Source organism: Mastigoproctus giganteus, chromosome 3 (genome assembly GCF_048544385.1).
Source record: "Mastigoproctus giganteus isolate SK-2022 chromosome 3, ASM4854438v1, whole genome shotgun sequence".
Taxonomy (NCBI): Eukaryota; Metazoa; Arthropoda; class Arachnida; order Uropygi; family Thelyphonidae; genus Mastigoproctus; species Mastigoproctus giganteus.
Genome location: NC_143577.1, coordinates 177,851,000 through 177,876,352, shown reverse-complemented (window position 1 = coordinate 177,876,352; position 25,353 = coordinate 177,851,000). Strand labels below are relative to the sequence as shown.

The window sequence follows — 25,353 nt, the reverse complement described above, 5'->3', positions numbered from 1 at the left end:
TTCCATTCCGTTAAACTACAAGAAAAGATTTTACCATCTAATTTTGTGAAAACATCAGTGAAAAAACGCAAATTCGATAAAAGTTATTTGTAATTAGGATTTACTAGTGCTGGTGACGAAGAAGCTGCAGATGTCGTGTGTTTATTTTGCAATAAATTATTAGCAAACAGTTCATTAGTACCAGCGAAACTAAGGAGACATTTTGAAACAAATCATCCGAACTATAAAGACAAGGACATTTCTTTTTTTAAAAGAAATGTTGGAAAGTCATGATAACTCCAAAAGTTTTATGCTAAAAAAATTTAAAATGGACAACGAGAATGCAACATTATCATCGTATAAAGTATGTTATCGCATTGGTCTTGCCGGCGAGGCACATGTAAATAGGTGAGTCACTTATTAAAGGTTGTGTAAAAGATATTGTTTCATGTATGTTTGACGAAGAGTTTGCTAGAAAGGTTAATGTTGTGTCTCTTTCTAATAATACTGTATTAAGGCCCCGAGTGCCAAGCGATAGTTCCCAAGTGATCTTTCTAGTGCGACTTTCTAGCGATTTTCCTAGGGCGAGTACTAGTGCTTAAATAATCCCTCCACTGCTCGCAACGTTACTGCTGACCGCTTGCAACGTTACTGCTTCCCTCGCTGAGCAACGTCACTGCTTCACCGCTAGCAACGTTACTGCTAACCCCGCTTGCAACGTCACTGCTATCGCTAGCAACGTACTGCTCTCTTCTTCTGCTGATCGCTTGGTCACTGGTTGGCACCGCTCCTGCCTCCACGTGGTGGGGTCGGTAACTTGGGAGAAGGAATTCCCTCTTCCAGGGCTGAAAGGAGCAACGATGGATTGTGATGCATATCCACCGCTAGAGCCCACGGGTTCCAGACCTGTCAACTCTGATTCAGAGCATGACTTGAATTGTCCGAAGAGACAGCGGACTGGAAAACAGAGTGCAGATATGCCAGCATTTCTAATAATGCACTCATTATCCACACAACCTGTAGGCAAGTTATCGCCGTTTCTAATACAGAAATGTTTAGAATCGGTTGTTGGATCCCCTAAAATGGTGAAGCGTCTTCAATCTGGAGACCTTTTAATTGAAACTTCCAAAACGTCTCATTCAGAAAAATTGTTAAATTTAACGACATTCAACAATATCCCAGTGTCAGTTACGCCCCATAACACCCTGAACACGTCTAAAGGCATTATCAGTGAATGGGACTTACTAACTGTTTCTGAAGAAGAAATTGTACAAGAATTTAGCGAACAAAAGGTGACACATGCTCGGAGAATAATGACCAAAAAAGATGGCAACCTAATTCCGACTAGGTCCATTATTTTGACGTTCAGCACTCTGAATCTTCCATCTTCTGTCAAAGCAGGTTACTTAAACTGCAAGATTCGACCTTACATCCCAAATCCCATTCGCTGCTTTAAGTGCCAGAAGTATGGCCATGCACAGACTGCATGCAGAGGCGATGCTGTGTGTCCTATTTGTGGCTCCAAGGAGCATTCCCAAGGAGACTGTACAGCTTCCACTCCCACTTGCCCAAACTGTAAAGGAAGCCATCCTGCATTTTCTAAAGTGTGTGACCTTTGGAAAACAGGGAGAAAAATCCAGAAGTATAAAGTGGAGCATAAAGTCACATACCCTGAAGCAAGAAAGCAAATAATGCTAACCATGCCTAGCCAATCATATGCATCGGTCACAAAAAATAGCCGCTCAGCTGCAACCCAAACAGATGTCTCCATCGAACCGAATATTTCCTTTGCCGCCTGGGCCAAAACTGCGTTAACTTACAATAAGAAAACTACAGTCAGTGAGACCAGCAACACCCCAATCAGCATCCCAACTGATGCTATCTCAGCCTTGCCAGAAACAACAAAATCAGCTACTATTGAAAACCAGAAGAAAGCGAAACCAAGGATTAGCAACATGGAAATGGAGATTCAGTCAGAGGATGAAGAGACAGTACCAGAGTTACATGCTAATGATACCATGGATACAGGACGCCCAACCTTTCCCAGAAATGAAAAATCAAAACTAAGCAGACAGAAACCTTCCCAGAAAAAACAGTCAGATCAATCTTCCTCCAATAAATCCAACAAATGAATAAATTCCTTCAATGGAACTGTAGAGGATTACGCAGTAATATAGATGACTTGAATGATTTACTCATACAAACTAAAGCAATAGGTGTATGTTTACAGGAAACCTTTTTATCACCACAAGTTTCTCTGAAAATTAAAAATTATTCTATGTTTAGGTGAGACAGGGATTCTGACACTTCTGCTCGTGGTGGGGTGGCTATTCTTATCAGAACTAACATACCGTCAAGACATCTCCAAACACAAACCTCTTTAGAAGTTGTAGCGGTTCGGATAGCAATGGGAATATCGTTAACCCTTGCATCCATTTATATCCCACCGAATTATCCTTGCTCCCAGACTGAACTTGACAATCTTATCACACAATTGCCACCTCCAGTCTGTTTACTCGGCGATTTCAATGGTCACCATCCATTGTGGAGATCTTCCATCATGGATAGGAGAGGCCAATTAATAGAAATATTCCTGGATAACCATAACCTGACTGTGTTAAACTCTGGCTCTCCAATTCATATCCAACTACCTACAGGTAGTACATCAGCCATAGACTTATCAATATGTTCAGCATCTCTTTTTCCAAGCATGGAGTGGTCAGTGCTAAATGATCCATTCCACAGTGACCATTTTCCTATCATCAGTACAATTCAAACACAGACGGTGTCATGTCCTAAAGGCTGTACTTCTTGGAACTTTCATAAAGCAGACTGGAAAAACTATTCAACTTGTGTTCTACTTGACAAACTATACATACAACAAAATAATATTGATGACGTAACTGACCACATTACAAGTCATATATTATCTGCAGCAGAAATTTCCATTCCAAAATCCAACCAAAATCAGTGGTGGAATGAAGAATGCTCCAAAGTGAAACGAGAAAAAAACCGTGCCTGGAACCAGTTTCGCAAATTTCCAACTACCACCAACCTAATTATGTACAAAAAACTCAGAGCCAAAGGAAGACAGCAAAACGCGACTCCTGGATTAAATTCGCCTCAGCTATTAACAAAAATACTGACACTCGAAACATTTGGAAAAAAATTCAAGCTCTCAATGGGAAATTTCTACCGCAGCAATCTCTGATAATACAATGCAATGGGCAGGACTTATCCTCTCCTACTGACATTGCAAATGCTTTAGCCGAATCTTTTTATAACATTTCTGCCTGTTCCTCTTATGTGATCTCCTTTCAGCGCAGTAAAACTGATTCAGAATGTCATAAGTTTAATTTCGCAACTAGACTTTCACTTCCATATAACCAGCTGTTTACTCTATCTGAACCGAGAGAATCTTTGAGCAAACCTCCGAACAGTGCAGCAGGACCAGACGGCATTCACTACAGTATGCTGAAGCATCTGTGTGAAGCCGATCTTGGCACACTATTACTCTTTTATAACCGGATCTTCTCTGAAAGTACGTATCCTCTGTCATGGCGTCATTCCTATATTTGTGCTATTCCAAAACCAGCAAAGATCCTTCTCTAGTTGAGAATTACAGACCAATATCATTGACAAGCTGTCTGGGCAAAATCTTTGAAAGGATGGTACGTAAGAGGCTCACCTGGATTCTAGACTCCGAAAATCTCCTTTCTGATCACCAATATGGCTTCTGTAAAAACAGGTCCACCCTAGTTGTACTTGTAAAAATTGAATCCAACATTCGTAATGCCTTCGTCAGAAAACAACATCTAGTGATGATCAACCTGGATATTCATAAAGCATTTGACACCACATGGCGTCATGGTATTATTAAAGATATGCATCAGTTGGGGCTAAGAGGACATCTCCCTTTAATAATTCAGAACTTTTTAAAATTGCGTACATTTCAGGTCCGATATAAAAACATGCTGTCAACATCTCACATTCAAGAAGAGGGTGTCCCACAGGGTTCCATATTGAGTCCAACCCTATTTGCGATTAGGATCAACAATATTTTGGAAGAACTTCCAAAAACGATTGAAGTATACATGTATGCTGACAATCTCACCATATCCTGCCAATCGCAAAGCATGAATACTATCGAAAGACAGCTACAAATTGCTTTAACGAGAATTCAATCCTGGACCTTACGAAATGGATATAATCTCACTGAACAAAAAACCACTACCACTCATTTCTGCAAACTTCGGTCGCTTCATCCTGATCCAGAGCTAAAGATAAATAACATTCCAGTTCCTCTTGCTCACAATGTCTGTTTCCTTGGTCTGATACTAGACAGGAAACTGAACTTTCAAGCACATGTGGCCTATCTTCGAACTATCTGCTTGAAGAAATTAAACATCCTCTGGTGTGTGTCATCCACGTCATGGGGTGCTAATCGTCATACCCTCATCCATCTGTATAGAGCTCTCATCACGTCTCGCTTGGACTATGCCTCTCCAGTATATGATTCAGCAAGGAAAAGTACTTTAGAACGACTAAACACCATCCAGCACTGTGAGTCGCTCTAGGCGCATTCAGAACCTCCCTGGTTCAGAGCCTGTACATCGAAGCTCATGAACCCCCCTTACATCTTCGCAGAAAATCATTACTTCTGATGTATGCCACAAAAATCCATAGTCTGCCCTCTCATCCTTGTTGGAGATGTCTCTACAATACTGAATGCGAGTCATTTTACATCAATAAACCTAATGAAAACCGACCTGCTCCACTTAGATTTAAGGAACTGGCTCAATCATGGAACATAGAAATCAGCAATATATTTCAGGACAAAACACCACCAGATCCACCCTGGGAAAATATCTGTGCAATATATGATGACTACTTTCAACAGTGGGGAAATAACACGCTGTCTCCTTCCAATAACGCACAGTTACGTGCAACTTACACTCTTTCTAATTCAAATGCATGTGAAATCTATACAGATGGATCAAAAACTGAGACCCAAGTAGGTGCTGCTGCAATCTTCCCATCATTTAGCACTTCTGTCTCACTGCCAATAGAACATATCTTCACTGCTGAGCTCTATGCTATAAACTTAGCTCTGGATCACATTATTGAACATCTAATTCTGTCTGCTTTAATATACACTCACTCACTCAGTGCTGTCTCTGCCATAAATACTAATACCAACTCCTCTCACCCTGTAATAAAACAGATTCATTCTAAGTTACTTGCCTGTAAGGAATTGAACCAAACTGTGACATTCTGCTGGATCCCAGGACATTCTGGAATAGCCGGCAATGAAAGAGCAGATCATGCAGCCAAACAACCAGAAACCACTATTTCGCAGATTTTTCAAGTTCCATATACAGATTACAAACACATTATCCGTAAAGCATGTTATAAGAGCTGGTCATTAATCTGGAAAGGTTATCCAGGAAATAAACTCTACCAAATAAAACCGGAACCAAAGCTGTGGTCCTCCAGCTTCCAGAAAAGCAGACGAGAAGAAACAATTTTAGGAAGGCTCAGGATTGGGCATACTCATCTCACTCACCTGTATCTGTTAACTAATGACAGCACTCCACAATGTACATGATGTCAAGTACAACTGACCATTCGCCATTTGTTAGTGGACTGTCCCCACTTTCAAAACATCCGCTTAGACACTTTTAAATCGTTTACTAATATGCAGACATCAATAAATTTAATGAAGATTCTGGGAGATGATCCTAATAAAAAAGAACTATTTACTTTCCTAAACCGGATAGGAATATATAATAAAATATAGTTATTTCATATTCACCATTAGAAAGACACAATATGGCCCAAGTAGCCTATGTGTCGTTAAACCCAACAACAACAACATCAAGGCGTATAAGCATATCGCTAATCATATTGAAAATGAACTTACATCACGATTGAAGGTTTGTGACGCTTATGCTTTGCAATTAGATGAGTCCACAGACGTTGTGGGGTTGGCAATTTTACTTGTGTTTGTTCGGTACAACTTTAAGAAAAAAATTTAAGAAGATTTGCTGTTGTGTGAAAGTCTGGAACTAAACACCACAGGGGAGAATATATTTAACCATGTTGATAATTTTATGAAAACACATGAAATAAGTTGGGAAAAATGTATTGCCATGTGCAGTGACGGAGCTAAATCAATGGTAGGAACAATAGCTGGTGCTGTTACACGAATTAAGAATGTTGCAAGAAATTGTATCTCTAATCACTGCATTCTTCACAGATATACATTAGTTACAAAACAAATTCCAGCCACATTGAAATCAGTTTTAGAAGAAGCAGTTCAAATTATTAATTTTATAAAAAGTTGGGCATTGCAATCACGGATTTTTAAAGTTTTGTCTTCACACCAGTTTACTTCTACATACGGAAGTAAGGTGGTTGTCACGAGGTAGAATTCTTGCCAGATTTTTTGAATTGGGGAAAGAACTCTTAATGTACTTCACTGACAATAAATTTAAATTTAAGTTATCTGACAGATTATCAAACACATCATGGTTATTAAGATCTGCTTATTCAGCTGATATATTTTCAAAATTGAATGGGTCATGTGCAACTTTACAAGAAAAAGAAATTAATATTTTTCAAGTCAAAGATAGGTTGTTGTCATTGTCATGTAAATTAGAATATTGGATATCTGCTGTGGAACAAAATACTTTTGACTCTTTTCCAACTTTAAGTGACTTTCTCCAAGAATCTGGACTAGGCATAGATAACAAAATCCGTAATGACGTTAGAAGTCATCTTCACAGCTTACTTGAATCCCTAATTAAATATTTTCCAGATATTAAGAATGAAGATACGAATAATTGTTGGATACAAAACCCATTCAGATTAAAAGAAAAACCAGAAGGATTTCTGCCAGAAGAATATGAAAGTTTAATTGAAATTAGCTCAGATTCTAAATTAAAAGCTAAATTCGAAGCAGTTCTGATAACAACTTTCTGGTCTGATATATATGACAAATATTTTTATTTATCAAAAAGGACTATTCGGTTTTTGTTACCGTTTACAACTACGTACATGTGTGAATCTGCCTTTTTGAAATACATTGATACAAAAACTAAATACTGCAGCAAACTAAATGCTGTACCAGATATGCGAATTCATTATCCAATATTGAACCAAATTTTGAGTCCAAAAAGCAAAAGCATACTTCTCATTAAATCTAGCTAAAGTTTTATCAAAGATTTGCACACTTTGTGAAAAATATAAATATGAAACAAAGACAAATCATAAAAGGTAGTTTACTTATTACAGGATTTTTTTTTTTTTTTTCATTTTAATGTTTTCTAATTTTTAGGAATGAAATAAAATTGAATGTTAACTTTTAAAACTGTTACTTTTCAGTCTCATTTATATAAATAAAAGTTTGTGAAAATGTATTGCATTTATTTCAGTTTTTTTTTTTTGTATTAAAAGTTGTATCAAACATGTTTTCAATAAATGCCACTACCATAATTTTGTAAAACATTTTTATCCAAATATATATTTTTAATATAATAACTATATATATAGTTAGGGTTCCATAATTTTTGAAACAGCGTATAGAGGCTCCACGACAAAAAAAGTTTGGGAACCGCTGCTGAGGGTGGTAGAGAATGAAAAGTACCTGGGGGTAATTGTGCAGTCAGATATGAATTTTTCTGAGCAATGCAGACGGTCTGCAAGAGTAGCTCATGGTGTCTTGTCAATGACATACAGGAATTTTTCTAGCAGGGAAAAGGAGGTGATTATCCCCTTGTATAAAGCAATGGTCAGGCCACACCTTGAGTACTGTATACAGGTCTGGAGGCCTCATAACTCCTCAAATAGGCCTCTGAGGTTGGGTATATTCGTATTACGTTCTTAGCGTTTTTTCACCAACCTTTCATGGAGTAAAATAAAATTAAAATAAAATAAAACAAAACAAATCTTGATAACTATATTTACAATAACCTGTATTTACAAAATTAATATACGTATTACAATATTAAAAGTATTAAATCACAAGATTAAAATGCATTAAAATATACTAAGTTAAAAGCGATAAAATCCCGTAGCTTTCAAAGGCTCCAGCCTTCTTCTTCAGCAGTACTCTCTATTATTCAGTACACCTTTAAATATCAGCAGGGTAATGGTAGGCATCACATGTTTCCATTCTCACGTGTTCCGCTCTCTTGCATTGTGGAACCGGAAGTGGCTCGAACGGAAGTCGTACGGAACCGTTCATCCTTTTTTTGGATAATAGTCTCTAAAAGGGGGTGAATCCGTACACCCCTATCCCTATTAATGTTGGTTGTAGAGCTGATCCGCAAACTCTCGAGCCACTTACGGTCCCAGAATATTGTAATACGTATATTAATTTTGTAAATACAGGTTATTGTAAATATAGTTATCAAGATTTGTTTTGTTTTATTTTATTTTAATTTTATTTTACTCCATGAAAGGTTGGTGAAAAAACGCTAAGAACGTAATATGGAGGCCTCATTTTAGTAAGGATGTAGAGCTGCTGGAAAGGCAACAAGATTAGTGAATGGAACAAAGGTTTTCTCTTACAAAGAAAGGCTTAAGTTTTGCAAATTACAGTGTCTGGAGACTAGGCACCTGCGAGGTGATTGAATGAAGTGTATAAGGCCTTGAATGGTTTAGCCATGCTCAATGCTGATGGAATTCTTCCTCTCACCCAGATTAAACACACGAGGGGACATAAATTCAAATTGAGGAAAGACAGTTGTAGAATAGATGTGCAGAAGTTTGCTTCTAGCCAGCAGGCGGTTGATTGATGGAACAAACTTCCATTTGTCATTGTAGAAGTTGACAGCTTAAATAAATTTAAGGCAGAACTAGACAAACATTTGGAGTGAATGGATGGGTGAAATGGGAAGGTTTTTTCTTTTTTGGCTGATGCTGTATACGCTTGCTTTCTTGGCGCCTCCGTAGCCAGGTGGGAAGGAGCAGCAGCGCGTAGCACACGCTTCTTGATTAGACCGGGGTTCGAGCCCGTCACCACCAAATACGGAGGATGCGGAAAGGTTAAGGAATGACCACCGCATATCCCAGAGCAATATGGCCTTGGTTGCTAATGCTCCTAAAAACCAAATAACAAACAACAGCTTGCTTTCTTGCATCATATGTCTCTGCTAATGCAATATCATTAGTGCCAACCTGTACAACAATATCACCTTTTTGTCCTTAAAAGATGACAGCTGCTCTATAACATCGTCTACTTTGGTCCTCACAGATATACTCTGGTCATATTCCACCTAACCATTTTGTATAATATATTTTCCACTTCCCGGCAACTGAGTCACCAACCTTATAGCTACTTTCTGTGGGAACAAGTATTTCTGCTGCAGAGGATGTCTTTGCATTTTCTCTTGCTGGAGCATGGGCTCAAGAGTTTCGGGCTGATGGATCAAGCACAGAGATTGAAAATCTGAGCGTACTCAGATTTAATTCTTTTGATAGAATAGAGTTTCCTCTATTCTATCATGTCCTGCTAGGGAAAGCTTCCCTAACAGGACATGATAGAATTCGTAAAACAGAGCACAAGTAACACACACACACGCACACGCACACACACACACGCACACACACACACACACACCATAATCCTGATTCATCAGAACTAAAGCATTCCCACTACTCTGGGCCTTTTGCTTTGCTGCTCTAGTATGTGGTCTAAATTTAATTAAAAAACAACATATAATTAGCCTTTAATCACAGTTTTATCTATGTACCTTCATGCCTTCAAACATAAGCATGAATTGATTATAAAACTGTTGAAGGTTTGACCTTCTTCCTGTTTTAAAGAGACTAATGACAAAAGTGTAAATGATAATAACTTTTTAATGGTAAAATTTGCCAAAAGAGATTCTTTAACTTCTTATAATGAATTTGTTTCTCTTATTTTGAGTGTACCTAAATACAAAGCAGTGAGATCTTCCTCGTAGTCTGGAATGAATTATAGTAACTGTGTGCCTCTGGCCAGTTTGTTGTCGCTAATCATTTCAGTATGATGTAAGGATAATGTCACAGACTATTCTGGTTTCTCTCCTGAAAAACATGTTTTTTTTTGGAATTTATGGAAAAACTTTGTAAACTGTGAATTTCCATATCTGTATTCAAGTTATCCATACTTGGACTTGCATAAACTTAAATTTTGAAATTTTTGAAAATTTTCAAAAGTCATAAGAAAAATGCTAAGCGTCATCATCTTCAGCCATTGTAGGATGAAGGCCAACTCAACACGTTTTCAGCAACTGAAATCTTGTGCTTCTGTTGGCATTATAGCACATTTCACAATTTCATCAATCCACCTCATCTTTGGTCTTTTTCTTGGACATTTAGAGTCAAGAGATATCCATTACAAAATTTGTTTGGTCCACCTATCATCAGTTCTCTTTGATATGTGACCAGCCCATTTCCATTTTCAGTGCTTTTTTTTTTCTTGTGATGTCACAGACCTTGGTTTGTTGGCAATTCCATGCATGTTTTTCAGTCTCTTTTGTTTATATTCAAAATTCGACACTCCGTACTTCGCTGGGTGACCCTCAGTCTTGGTAAAGCTTTGGCATTCAGTGTCCATGTTTCACAACCATATGTTAGGACGGAGGATATATTGATCAAAAAATTTTCATTTGAGACAGAGTGGCAAGTTTGTCTTGAAGATATATTAAGTTTTCCAAATGCTTACCATTCCAATTTTATGCACTGTTCAATTTCCATCATAATGTTTACACTGTTGAAATTTCTTGTCCAACGGCCATGATTTTCTTTGGTCTGTTAAATCTGTTGAACGTTACCTGTGTTTCCTTGATATTCATCTTCAGACTGAACTTCTTTCTTTCATGCCACAGTTTAATGTTTTGCTGCAATTCTTCAGGGCCACTGGAAAAGAGAATTATATCATCTGCATATCATAAGTGATTCATAATCTCCATTTATCTTGAGTCTTTTATTATCCCAGTTCAGCTTTCAAAAAATTTCTTCTGAATAGGCAGAAAATATTTTTGGGAAGACTGTCTCTCCTTGTCAGATGCCTTTTTCTATGCTGATATGAACTTTATCATTGTTAACCAGTATTGATGCAGTCACCTATTGATCAGAAAATATTGATGTAAGTTCTGTGTACACCTTGGTTGATCAAGCTGCTGATGATTGCTTGTTTTGTGACTGAGTTGAATGCTCTTTCATAGGCAATGAAGGTTATACATAATGGAAGGTTGCATTCATTGTACTGCTCTATAACTTTCTGCACTGTTTGGATGCGATCCATTGTACTGAAGTCACTTCTGAAACCTATTTTTCCTTGGGTTGTGCCGCATCAAGTTCAAGTATTTTGCCTATTCTTCTTGAAAGTATCTTTGTGGAAACCTTGTAGACAAATGGCAATAGGCTTATTGGTTGGTATTTTTTTATATCTGCCCTGTCACCTTTTTTTGTGCAGTAGCATGGCTTCTGCATTTTTTCATGCTACAGGTACTTTAAGTAGAAAGTATTTTGAAAATAGTTTGGCTAGAGCTTTTCATACTGGCTGGCCTCCAGCTTTCAAAATTTCAAGTGACAAAATTTCAGCAATGACAAAATAGTGACAAAACAGTCACTATTTTGCTATTTTTCATTTATTTTATAGCATCTACTTCTCCCAAAAATTTCTGGTATGGCTTCTGTATCTGGTGTTGGATACAGTTTTTCTTTGTTATAATTTTTTTTTATTGTTATTAGCCACATAGTGCAAGGAAGCCTGATGCCTATGCTGCACCAGCCAAAAAAAAAAATTTAGAGAGAATCAGAAGTAGAAGGGAATCACAAGAAAGAGAAGAATGATGATATCCAGCTCAGGACCCTGGGTGTGCCAGACCTATACTCACCAAATGTTTTTTTTTTTTTTTTTTTTAGGAGCATTAACAATTGAGGCCATAATTGCTCCAGGGATATGCAGTGGTCATTCCCTGACCTTTCCGCATTCTCCATATTTGGTGGTCACAGGCTTGAATCCCAGTCTAATCAAGAAGTGTGTGCTAAGCACTGCTGCTCCTGCCCATCAGATGTGCATCCTTATAAAGATATGAATAAAATTCTTCCATTTGTTTCATTATTTGTTGTCGCACTATCCTCAAGCTTCAAAGAAAGCATTTGGCTGTTGTATGTAACCACTTTTCATTTTGCTTTCTTTATCTCTTGATTTTCTTCTGGCATTCTCTGACGAGATCAACATTGAATTTACACATTTCTTCTTTTAAGTACTTTCTTACAGTCTTGCATATTTCTACATGTTCTACTTTGTTTCTTATGTTACCACTATGCTTCATTTCTTGTCACTTTTTCATCATGGCAATTTTTTTTATATATATATTCTGCTAGTTTTTCTTGTTTTGCAATAGGTGCAAGGGTATAGCAGCACACAGGAACATTTTTGCCTATATTTATCTTATTTCCTTTCTTCAAAAGCAAACAAAAATTAGCCTGTAGAAACATTGCAGAAAAATCTGCTGTCTGTCTAGTACATTTGCTGAGTGTTATAAACTTTTATCATAACTTTGGTATATTTTGATTTCCTCTTTGTTTATTTTTATTCACCATGCCAGGCCAGTTTGTAGCTAACTAACTCCTTTCTAAAAATTTTCAATTGCACAAACTCCTTTTTGTGTAAATAAAGTCTTTTGCTATGTATAATTTGTAATGAATCAACAAGAACAAGAAAAGTTAAGGAAATTTTCTGAGATGAATATTAAGCCAAAAGAAAAACATGATTCTTATTATACAGATAAGAAAACTTGGCTTGAACATTAATTCTTTGAAACCCTTAATCTTAATATTTCTCTCAGCAGTAGTATTATTTTCCTCTTTTCAACAAGTATTCTCTTTCTTTCCTTGTAATTCTATGCAAGAATTACAAGGATATTAAAATTCCTGCATAATTCTATGCAGGAATTTTAATATAAATAACTGACTTATCATACCTTTTGTTTCTATCATTCTAGGTGTAAAATCCATTCAAATATAATTATTAAAACTTAAATGCACATAATTACTGAAAAGTTAATTTTTTTATTCCAACTTTTGAGGCATAATAAAGCAAAAACAAAATACTCTTAGGTGCTTTAAGAAACAAAACATAATTTCAACTCACAAAACAAAAATCAAAAAAGAAACTTGCACATACAGATTTCTATATTATCAATTACTAAGTATCAGCTGTTCTAATTCAGCCTTTAAATTATCCATTCCATCGTCCACATTTCCATTTGCCTAAATGGTGCTGAAATTAATATAATTTTTTACTTCATGTCACTCAAATCATAGTTCACAATGTCAAGTAAGTATGCTAGTTTGGTGAGAGAAACTACGCAAGATATGTAAAAAGTTGCAAAATTATCTTACTTTATACTACATACAATTAAATTTTAATCATCTCATCATAAAAAGTTACATGTAACTTTTTATGATGAGATGATTATTTCCTTTCATAAAGTCAAATGCACACATTTATTATTATTATCATTATTAGCCATATGGTACAAGGAAGCCTGAGGCTTATGCTGCACCAGCAAAAAAAAAAATTCCCAAGTTACTCTGAGAGAGGGGGGGGGGATCACGAAGATGTTGTTGTTATTTGGTTTTTAGGAGCATTAGCAACTAAGGCCATATTGCTCCGGGGATGTGCGGTGGTCATTCCCTGACCTTTCCGCATCCTCCGTATTTGGTGGTGACGGGCTCGAACCCCGGTCTAATCAAGAAGCGTGTGCTACACACTGGTGCTCCTTCCCACCTGGCTACGGAGGCGCCATCATCACGAAGAAAGTTATTGTTTGTTTGTTATTTGGAGCATCAGCAACTAAGGCCATAAAGGCCATATTGCTCCGGGGATATGGCGGTGGGTCATTCCCTGACCTTTCCGTATTTGGGGGTCACGGGCTCGAACCCCGGTCTAATCAAGAAGCATGTGCTATGCACTGCTGCTCCTGCCCACCTGGCTACAGAGGCGCCTCACCAAGAAAGAGAAGAATGGTGATATCCAGCTCAGTATCCTGGGTTTGCCAAACCCATACTCACCAGATGTGAGCCCCTGGGGTTAAAGATGCTGAAATCCATAATGCAAAATTATAAAACCATAACACAAATTAATCTATCAAGAAGCATGTGCTATGCACTGCTGCTCCTGCTCACCTGGCTACGGAGGCGCCTCACCAAGAAAGAGAAGAATGGTGATATCCAGCTCAGGACCCTGGGTTTGCCAAGCCCATACTCACCAGATGTGAGCCCCTGGGGTTAAAGATACTGAAATCCATAATGCAAAATTATAAAAACATAATACAAATTAACCTATATGGTTATAAAGTATCCTGCAACACGAAGTTGTCAATCTTTTCTTTCAATACTCTTGCTATTCCAGTTTTTTGGCTTCCAATAGCAAGGGCATTATCAATATTAAATACCAGTTTTTTGGTATTTAATATTTAAGACTGAAAGCCAATTTCATTGGCTTTCAGGTTGTCCAAAAATTGACGACTAATGGTGTATCTTGTATAGTCTTCTTCTAGTGTTGGCACTGAATGCATGGTATTTTCATTTTGAAGATTTTTTTTTTTTATTACAAAAAGCCTTCACAATGGGATATAACTTGAAATCACTTTGATTATTGTTATCCATAGTAACTGAAAATGGCATCTTTTTCATAGCCATCACCTTTTTCTCCTATATTCACAGTTTCAATAATAATGTATGCTGTTTTCTGAATAATACACCTGCATGATTAGCACAACTTAGAGTAACATTATGTTCTTAGATAAATGATGCAAATAAACATTTGGATAATGACAGTATAATTTTCCTGTGAAATTCTGTATCTATTTTTGCATTCTTTCTGTGTAGTACACATTGTCCTTAAGTTTGCAAGTGTCAGATTACATCACATTTTTCACCACTTGAAATAGAAAAATCACATCTACATCACACACGCAAGTACAATGAAACTGTGGTCACACATAACAGAACAATGTTCATTGTTTTCTGTACACTTCATTCAATGTAGCCTAGCATACCTGACAGCCAATTTGTTAACAGAAATTAGCAGAATTTCTGAAAAAAAAATTCAGAATTTAATGGTGAAGCTAAGTTTTTTTTTTTTTTTGTGAAAAAAGAGGGATAAAAACTATTACCATGGCGAGAGAGAGAGAAAGGTTGAGGGGAGGGTATTTTACATAATTGGGATATAGTTTGGATTGGGATATAGTCAATAGTCAGGATGATTCACTGTCATAAATCTGAAGAGTTGGCAGATATGTAATACTAATATACCAATCATGTAATATATACATCCACTCCCCAACTTACATTCTGCGTAAGTTGGGGAGTGGATGTACCCTTAACTTAAATGTAAGTTGGGGAGTGGAGTAACCCTTAACTTAACCCGTAAGTTAAGGGTTGCGTTCTGCGGAACGCTATGTAGGTCTAATATAAAATGTCGGAATTTCCCTAAATGCTTATGCAGCACTCACAATTATGCGCACTGAATTTGATTGAAGCAAAAAAGAAATATTTGACGAACATGTAAACAGAATTATTATTCAATTTTTTTATCTCATGCGCAGGAAAAATTACAAAATTACAAAGGCATGCAATTACAAAAATTTTACTTTAATATTGTAGGAACCAGCACGATGCTTGAACCTATTAAACCAACTGTTGCTTGCCACAAACGTGGCTTAGAGTTCACCATACTTATTCTTAATATCTTCATAAATACTTCTTGCTTTTGCTTGAATGGCATTTAGACTCAGGGGCACTCAATTCTGAATATGATTTTCCATCCCTATTATTAATAGCTTTTCCATCTTTGATATAGCACCTGAATGCTGTTTTGTGAACACTGTTGATCTTAAATGCATTGAACCTTTAACACGTTCTTTTATACGTGCATTGTCTTTTAAAATAGTATTCGCTGTAGAAGCAGCGAGACCTAATTCCCATGCAGTAGATGACAAACTTTGTCCTGCTTTGTATTTATTAATCATTTTCATCTTCATTTCTAAATCAATTTTGTTTTGTTTCCTAGCACTGCCACCAGATGCACTTTCCATTGGTCGTTTTGCCCTCATTATTGTAATAAGTAAACAGGAATGAAGAGAAGATTCTGAAAAATTTATTTAAGTTTTTTATATGATTGAAGATTTCAATTAAGGGAAAAAAAATTTCACCATAATAACATAAAAACCCACAGAATTCCAGCTATTGGTATTATTGCAAATGCAATAAGATCGAGTCTACTACCCGCTTATAATAGATTGCGCTAACAGAAAAGCCCAATAAACCAGAAAGGGCAAATTTTTTTTTATTGATTTATGGTCGTGACCTCCAGAAATGTGCTTTAGAAAAATATCGAAAAGGTGTTCAAAATTGTTTTGTATAATGGAACGTATGATAACGATGAAAGTGTAGTAAATTCGCCAACCAGGCTGTGTAGCCCTTCCTCTTAGCAGCATTTGTAAATGTGTTGGCCGTGTTTTGTTTTTGCATCCTTTAGTTAAAAATGATTTTCATGCTGAGCTTATTTGACATAAACTTATATAAAAGTAATACAATTTCCATTATAAAAATGACCTTTTAGAGAGATATAGTGAAAATTTGAACTTCCGAGGTCTTGGAACGAATTACAAAAAAAAAAAAAATAAAAATAAAAACGCAACAATAATGTGTGATTGGGCTTACATTATGATATTTTAACAATACCTCCATTTATTCCTACGGGATGCAAAATATGTTTCCATATTTTGTTCAGTTTGCACTGGCTGGAAAAAACTTACGTAAAGTTGAATTTACGTAAGTTGAGTGTTATGCAAGTCAGGGTTCGAGCCCGTGACCACCAAATACGGAGGATGCGGAAAGGTCAGGGAATGACCACCTCATATCCCACGAGCAATATGGCCGTAGTTGCTAATGCTCCTAAAAAAAAAACCAAATAACAATAAATAATGTAAGTCAGGGAGTGCCTGTATATATGTAATACTATATGTACTAATTAATAATATGTAATACTAATATCACAATCAATTTAGTTGGAAAATTTGTCCAATTTCTCAGTGATCCCACATCTTCATATATGATTAAGATTTTAGTGAAATGAAGACAAAACTTGTACGCTACTGTTCACCTGCTTTAATTCTTCCAGATTCACTAGCTGGACCACGGTGCAGTACATCTTTAACAAGGATGCCATCTCTCATGTTACCACAGATATTGAAACCGAGTCCTGTAAAATCATGTCCTTTCAGAGAAACAACTGTCCTCTCCGGCTCCTATAAAAATTATCAAGTAGTGCATGGTTAAAAAAAATGTAAAAATGTCTATTTAACACTTTTCAGATTTTATTTTTCTCAAATAATTTACAATTTTTAATATAAAATTCACTCTTCATTTGCCTAGCATAACTGACTAAATTACTGGCTTTTAAATTATATTTAAGACAGTATTCAAGTGTCTAAAAATATTCTAAAATTTTATAATATATTTAATTTATTTAATACAGATAAAAACTAGGTCCAACAAGTAAAATTTAAGGGTAGTTATTTAAAAAATGTTTTCTTGCCATCAAAGCCAAATGTATGTCTGTAACGTCATGTTCACTTCAGGAAATAACTTTGTCCAGCCTTCAATGAAAGTGAAGAAATCGAGACTTTTTGTTGTTGTTTTTTTAATATTATTATTAGTTTGTAAAAACATGGTAGGCAAGCAATATATTCAGAATACAAAGAAATGATATTAACAGTGTATAAAAGTGTTAATATTTGAGATTAACAAATTACTTTGATTCTCAACTTTTTTCAACATTTTCAAGTATTCCTGATTAAAATGCACCAATAACTCTTTTTTGACTAACAGAGCTTCTGAGATATATGATCCTGTTATGTAGGAGCACATAACAGGATCATATTTCTGATGCACCTCTTCGAATGAGACCTGAAATCATTATTTGGGAAGCTGACAGTTGAAAGTGACAGTGCAATTTGTCTCAAAATTAACTCTTTTGGATTATGGCCAAAAGGCCTTCTTTTTCCAACATAATTTGGAACTAGTGAAGCATTCTAAATTATTATAAGTTATTCTGGCCAATAATACAAATGATGTGAAAGCAGATGATGACAACTGTACGGGACTGGTGCTACTATCAGGAAAACTAGGCAAATTACCAAGGGCACCAACATCTGGAGACACAACACATTCTGGACTGGATAAACAGATAAAATTACTTAATATAACAAGTGTGCAGTCATGTCATCTCCGATTTATTTTAAACTTCGTAAAGATAACATTTATTGAATGAAGTAGAACGATATTCAGAAACAACCAAGAAAATCATATCATTCCCTGTGGTTTCCTTGATGACAGCCTAATAGTCCAAATGTCACAGATTCAATCTTCTTCTATGTTAAATGTACAGGGGAATATGAAGAAATCATTATTATTAGAAAAAGTCTGTAACTTTTGATCAGATGCATATTTACTTCAACTGTTTTTATAATTACAAACATGCTTGAATGTGTGCCTCTTTTGTAGTACTGAGGATGGCAAATTTGAACTCAACCTCCCACCTTATAATGATTAACATTTCAGGTAAAATCAAAGAGATTGTTTCAATTATTCTTGTCTTTACTGTTGGCACATCAGAACTTTTTTTTTTTTTTTTTTTTAAATACCTTATCCTTAAGGAAAAAATTGAGCAGAGTTATGTCAGGTGAGCAAGGCAGTCACTCAAATTAGTCCACCATGACCAATCAAGTGATTTAACAAAATGCCATCAAGTGTTACATGCACAGAATATCAATGAGGTTGGGCTAAAAAAAAAAACATACCATTCAGATGATATTCCTCCAATTGTGGAAGGAAACATAATTTTCTAAAAGATCAAGATTGATTGTTCCAAAAGTCAGTTAACTGACTTTTCAGAGAAAAAAAAATAGACCAATAAACTGATCAGGACAAAAACCACACCACACACTAACCTTTGGGTTACATACATTTTTCACACACCGCATGTGGGATCTCACATCCCCACACGTGCTATTCTTATGTCCTGAAACATGAAAAGTTGCTTCATCAGAAAAGTAGACTTTTTTTTTTTTTTTTTTTTATAGGAAACTGCTGTTCTTGAACTGACTATAACACTGTGCTGACCTGTCTGGTAATAACTGATACTCCACTTGAACTTTATACACAAATAACCAAAGCCTTTTATGAATGGTATCGTGTACTGTCACAATGTCAGTACTAAAGATTCAGTGGAATGAATGTTTTCCTGAACTTTGGCTTTGGTATAAATTCAAAGCCATCTGCTACCTTTACCATGCATTAAATTTCCAGTTTAATTTCTAGTTTTCTTGACCTTCTTCATCCATGCATAAAAGATTGGAACACTTGGTGGATCTTTCCCAAACACCTGATGATAATTACACTGAACCTGAATCAGTGAATTTGTGGCAGCAATCCACAAAACACACTAAGCTTTCTCTTGAACAGTAGCCATTTTGTTTTATGTCTGACTGTGGTGCAGCCTTTGAACCAGTGATCTGTGAAGTGCATGGAAAACAAACTTTTTGAGCTATTCTTTGTAATGCTGAAAACTATATCTGTTATCTCATATAAGACTAAAAAGTTAAGAAATTTTCTAATAATAAAGGTTTTTTTCAACACCCTGATATATATATTGGTTGATTAATTCAAGTAAGTGGTATTTTTATACATGCATAATTTAGACATTATAAAAACCATACCATACAATTCTATCATTATAAACTTTAAATATTAAATAAACACTATATATATAGTGTTTATTTAATATTACTACTTTTCACTACTACTAAATCATTACTAGTAAATTTTTACTACTAGTAATTTCCATTACTACTAAATCATGACTACTTTTTGAAAAGTAATTAAAAGAAGTTTTTTTGTGTGTGTGTGTGTGTGTATAATTTTCTATATTTTTATTTTCCTTTCTTTACATTTAATTCAATACTAATTTGCCATAAAAAAAAACAAACTTATTTTAATTACTTTTCAAAAAGTAGTCATGTGAATGTGCTTGATATTATTAGCTGCCTTTATTGCTCTTTTTTTTTTTTTTTTGTGATTTTTTTCTCTCACTTTCCTGTGTTCTGTTTAAATTGGTGATTATTGTACATGTGATATTGGTAAATTTATCATCTTCTGTGCTTTATTTCTGGTCACACATGACTATTTTTCATATGTGGAAATGTATTGTCTTATGCAGGGTGGCCCTAAACATTAGTTTATGGTTGCGATGATAAAAACTTGTGAACTTTATAAAATGGCCAGAAACCCCAGGGGCTCATACCTTGTGAGTATGGGTTGGCATACCCAGGGTCCTGAGCTTGATATCATCATTCTTCTCTTTCTTTGTGATTCCCTTATCTCTCTATCTGGGTGGGGGTAACTCAGAATTTTTTTTTTTTTTTTTTTTGGCTGGTGCAGCAAAAGCCTCAGGCTTCCTTGCATCATGTGGATGATAATAATAATAATAAAAATTAGTGTAGTGCTGTTTTTGCACAGTGTGTATGTTGTTTAGTTGCTTCTGGCCACTCTTGCCACTGGGATGCAGCAATCACCAGGAAGTGTGCTTTCCACTACCTGTCCATACCATGAGTTGGGCCACAACTATACAGAGAGGACGACAAAAGGCTAAACTTATGAGTACCTGCAATACCATACCCTCAGTAACCCACGGCAGAGCCACCAGCAACTTGCCACAAAGGGCTAGCAAAAAACAGAAATAAATAAATAATAATAATCATAAATGAATAAATAAAATAAAAAATAATAAAAATAAAATAATTATAAAAATAAAAAGTAAAATAATAATGAAAAATAAAAAAATAATAAAAAATTTAAGTCTAAAAGAAAAGCAAAAATTTAAGTGTAAAAGAAAAGCAAAAATTGGAATTGGCTCAGGTGTTATATTCTTTTAGAAGTCATGTTCAGAAGATGCGCATCCACACATGAGTTGCTGGAATCATTAAGGTTTTAAGCTATTCGGAGTTTCATTATTATTGGATGATGCAATATTAGCAATAACATGGGTTAAAGGCTTAAGATTTGCAAATTACAGTGTCTGGAGACTAGGCACCAGTGAGGTGATCTGATAGAGGTGTATAAAGCATTGAATGGTTTGAGCATGCTCAATGCTGATGGGATTCTTCCTCTCGCTCAGAATAATCACCTGAGAGGGCATAAATTCAAATTGAGGAAAGACAGATGTAGGATAGACGTGCGGAAATTTGCCTTTAGCCAGCGAGTGGTTGGTTGGTGGAACAGACTTCCATCCCTTGTCGTGGAAGTTGATAGCCTAAATAAGTTTAAGGCTCAGCTGGACAGGTATTTTGAACGAACAGAGGGGTGAAGTGGGAGTGGTTTTTTTTTCTTTTTTTTTTTTTTTTTGGCTGATGCTGCATAAGCTTGCTTTCTTGCATCAAATGCCTCTACTAATGCTAATGCTAAAGGCTTTCTTCTGGAGAAAAGCAAATTGGCAAACTCTTGAAGGTACTATAATGAGTGCTGATTACCCACAAAACAATTTTCTTTACCAGGGATAAAAGGGTCCAGACATGTTTGCAAAGAATCTCTTATCATCATTATTATTATCATTATCATTAGCCATATGGCGCAAGGAAGCCTGAGGCTCATGCTGCACCAGCCAAAAAAAAAAAAATTTCTGAATTACCCCGAGAGAGAGAGAGAGAGAGAGAGAGAGAGAGAGAGAGAGAGAGAGAGAGAGAGAGAGAGAGTAGAAGGGACTCGCCAAAAAAAAGAATGATGATGATGTCCAGCTCAAGACCCTGGGTGTGCCAAGCCCATACTCTTAGATCACTGAAGCTGGAACAATGATATAACACAGATATTTCCAGTCTTCTCTGGGTTTGCAAGAACAAAAATATGAACCTTCCAATCCAAGGTCATACAACTTAGCTTTAATAGAAGTGAACATCTCAGGGAAGAACCATTTTTTGTTATTTCAGTTGGAAAGCTAACATCTGAAATTGGAGTTTTTGTGATAATTCCTTGTGTAGAGGTATCCCATTCAATTTCCCATAACTTTATTAATTCATTCCATCAGCAATTCTTTTCTCTCCTAATGGTAGCATTTATGTTTGTAATTATACCCATAAACTCAGAAGGAACATTTTTTCTTATTTTGTAACTGAGACCTTTAAAAACTAGATGCTAGTCTAGTGGCAAAACCCCAACCAGGACTTCAAGTGCTATTGTCAAGACCATCTCAGAGGCTTCAACAGTAGCAAATAAAATGGATATCTGCATCGTACAAAGTCTGGACTGCAATTTCATGTTTTTAGCCCTATGAAAAAAAACACACCCCTGCATTGTACATGGCCATAAGGACAAGCACAGCATTGTAACAAATATGTAGACCCCATTCTTGTCATGAATGGGGATCTACATATGAGGTGTGGAAATAAAATTCTCAGACTGGTGCTGTTGTGATCATGTTTGATGAGTCTGAAAATTATTATTATTATTAGCCATATGGTACAAGGAAGCCTGAGGCTTATGCTGCACCAGCCAAAAAAAAAAAAAAAAATCCTGAGTTACCCCCTGAGAGAGAGAGAGAGAGAGAGAGAGAGAGAGAGAGAGAGAGAGAGAGAGAGAGAGAGATAAATGGAAGTGGTGTAGTTTAAACTTCCTCCCATAGATAGTGGTACAGAGATTGTCCAGTATGCTTACAGGTTGCAAGTAACAATCAGTTTCACTAGTAGTGTTAACTTTCCATGTCACAATTTTGAAATAGAGCAACAAATATCAAATTTTCCTTTAAACTGGAAAAATCTGCAACAGAAAAGTGCAAAATGTTAAAAAATGTTTATGGTGATGAAATGTTAAGTCATACCAGTGTGTTTGAAAGGTATAAGTGGTTCAAAAACAGATGAAGATGTTCATGATGACCCAAGAAGTGGGCATCTGTCAACCTCTCAAAATGAGTATAGAGCTGCAAAAGTTTGGGAAATTGTGGCAAGAGATCGTTATTTGATCCTCAGAATGATGGCTTATGAGTTGGATGTGAACATCAAATTCTGCATTAAGATTTAGGGAAAAGGAAGGTCTGTACAAAATTTGTACCACACAGCCTTATGGATGAGTAGAAGCAACAAAGAGTGTCATCATGCAAAGACTTCATCCAGACTTGTCAAGACAATCATAATTTCCTCAAATGTATTGGCTCTGGATATGAGGTTTGAGTGTTGCAGTATGACCCATAGACAAAGCATCAGGGCATGCAGTGCACTTAAAATCATCACAAAGGCCCAAAAAGTATCATTTGCAGAAGTCCAGGATCAAAATTATGCTGATCATGTTTTTCGACAAACAGGGTGTGATTCACACGGAATTTGTACCTGAAGGGGAGAGATTCAATGCTGTGTTCTGTGTACAGGTGCTATTGAAGCTCATTTCATGGATGAATCTGCAATTGCAAGAGAAAGGCAGCTGTTCTTATTGCATAACAGTGTCCCCCCTCCCATTCTGCACTTGCTGTGAAGACATTTCTGACAAAACATGGCATTGCACAGATCAACCATCCACCCTACTCTCCCAATCTAGACTACTTCTTCCTCATTCCCAAGAGTGAAACTGCCCTCAAAGGAAAGAGATTTCAGGATGTTGAGGACATAAAGAAAAATGTTACTGCCAAATTGAACATCATCTCTTTGGACACCTTTGCTGACACTTTTTAGAAACTTTTAAAATGGTGTATGACAGGGCCGCGCTGAGCCTTTCTAGTACCTGAGGCAAGAATGAAAAACTTTGGTGCCCCCTTCAGCTTTTAACCTGGGGCAAGAGCCTCATTCGCCTCACCCTCAGCACGGCTCTGGTGTATGACGTGCATTCAACCAGATGGTAATTACTTTGAATAAAAATAAAACCATTTTTCAGCTCTTTCACTTTGTGTTCTTTTTATTGCCAGTTTATTGTACACCTCATATCCCAAAGATTTCAGACAGGAATTGGGTCCTTCAGATCCCATTCCTGTCTTGAAATTTTTATTAACATTCCAGTTAATCTTTTAACTTTGGAAAAAAAGGTGACTAGCATGAGAAATAAAGTTTTTAATTTTTCATCTATAATAAGGCCAAGATGCTTTGTTTCTGCCACCATTGGTACCTATGAGCCATTTATTTTAACTTTTGGTGGTCTTGCATAGTTTAACTTATTCTAGAAAAACAACCATATTGGTTTTGGTAGGTGAAACATTTTGTATTTAAGTCCATTCACACAGATCATTGAGATTTTCTGTCTGATATTTTAGTGCAAAGTGGGACTCCACCAGAGATGGCAATTGTGAGGGTGTCTGCATAGGCTATGGTATTAGTATTGTAATCACTGATATGGTAAGCATAATTTGTGTGTATGCAGCATTGTCGTCATCCTGCTGCAATCATGTAAACATACCAAATGTCATGCTCTTCAACTATTAACAGCAATTGCCAACTTTAAGATGTAGAGTAAAACGTTCCTTCTTAGCTTGCAGTCAAAAGCATTTTAGGTCAACTTATTTTCAATCACTTAGCTGAACTGCAGTTAAAGAAGAGGCCACATTACAAAAAAAAGAAAGAAAAGAAAAGAAAAAGAGTGGGCATTAGACACAGGCTTTCTGCCATCAGCAGTCTTTGAACGCTTGCCATTTCAACTGGCATAACTCATGCTATTTGTCATCCTGTGCCAACAACCTAATCTTGAACTCTGATAATGATGTTTCTCTTCAGATCCCTAGGAGAAATTCTAAATGTCATCCTCTCAAACTTTGTCACCACACATCAGTTTCGAATTTCAGCAAGAAACTCTATGATTCAAATTGCCACATAGGAAAATGTAGATTGAAAGAAAATTCCAATTATACCAATAACCACCAGCATTATTACATCTTGCTCTTTCTCCAAAACTTAAGGAGTATTAAGAATGAACTCTCCATGATGGAATCCCTATTTTGGTCTTGTATTTATGATGCCATGTTTCTTTTGTAAACTTGTATTTCTAACAAACAGCATTACTTTTTTGATATTATCTCTGGCTGGGTAGAATATTTTCACCTGTTCACAGAAAGACAAGTAAGGTGGAGGGGGGGCCTTGATTCTCATCAAGAATTCTTTTTGAATCACAAAATAAAATATGTCCTTCCAGTAACTTTGAAGGAGTTCTTATCTGTCTCAACATATATGATTAGCTATTAAGCCTCTGTGTTCCTCCTCCTCCAGGCTTTGAGATGTGTTCAGTTTACCTCCCGGGTCATCTCTGTCATTGGAAAGAAGAAATCAGTATTGGTTTCTG

The 25,353-nt window shown here is 36.2% G+C and overlaps 1 protein-coding gene across 1 annotated transcript in view; it reads right to left on the bottom strand.

Annotated features, from left to right (window-relative positions):
* Positions 1–25,353, bottom strand: part of LOC150088438 (uncharacterized) — a 225,418-nt gene that overhangs the window by 6,495 nt on the left and 193,570 nt on the right. Inside the window, exon 5 of the mRNA XM_090370156.1 lies at positions 17,153–17,297. Within this exon, the coding sequence (XP_090226282.1) occupies positions 17,153–17,297 (145 nt within the window). The remainder of the gene's footprint in view (positions 1–17,152; positions 17,298–25,353) is intronic.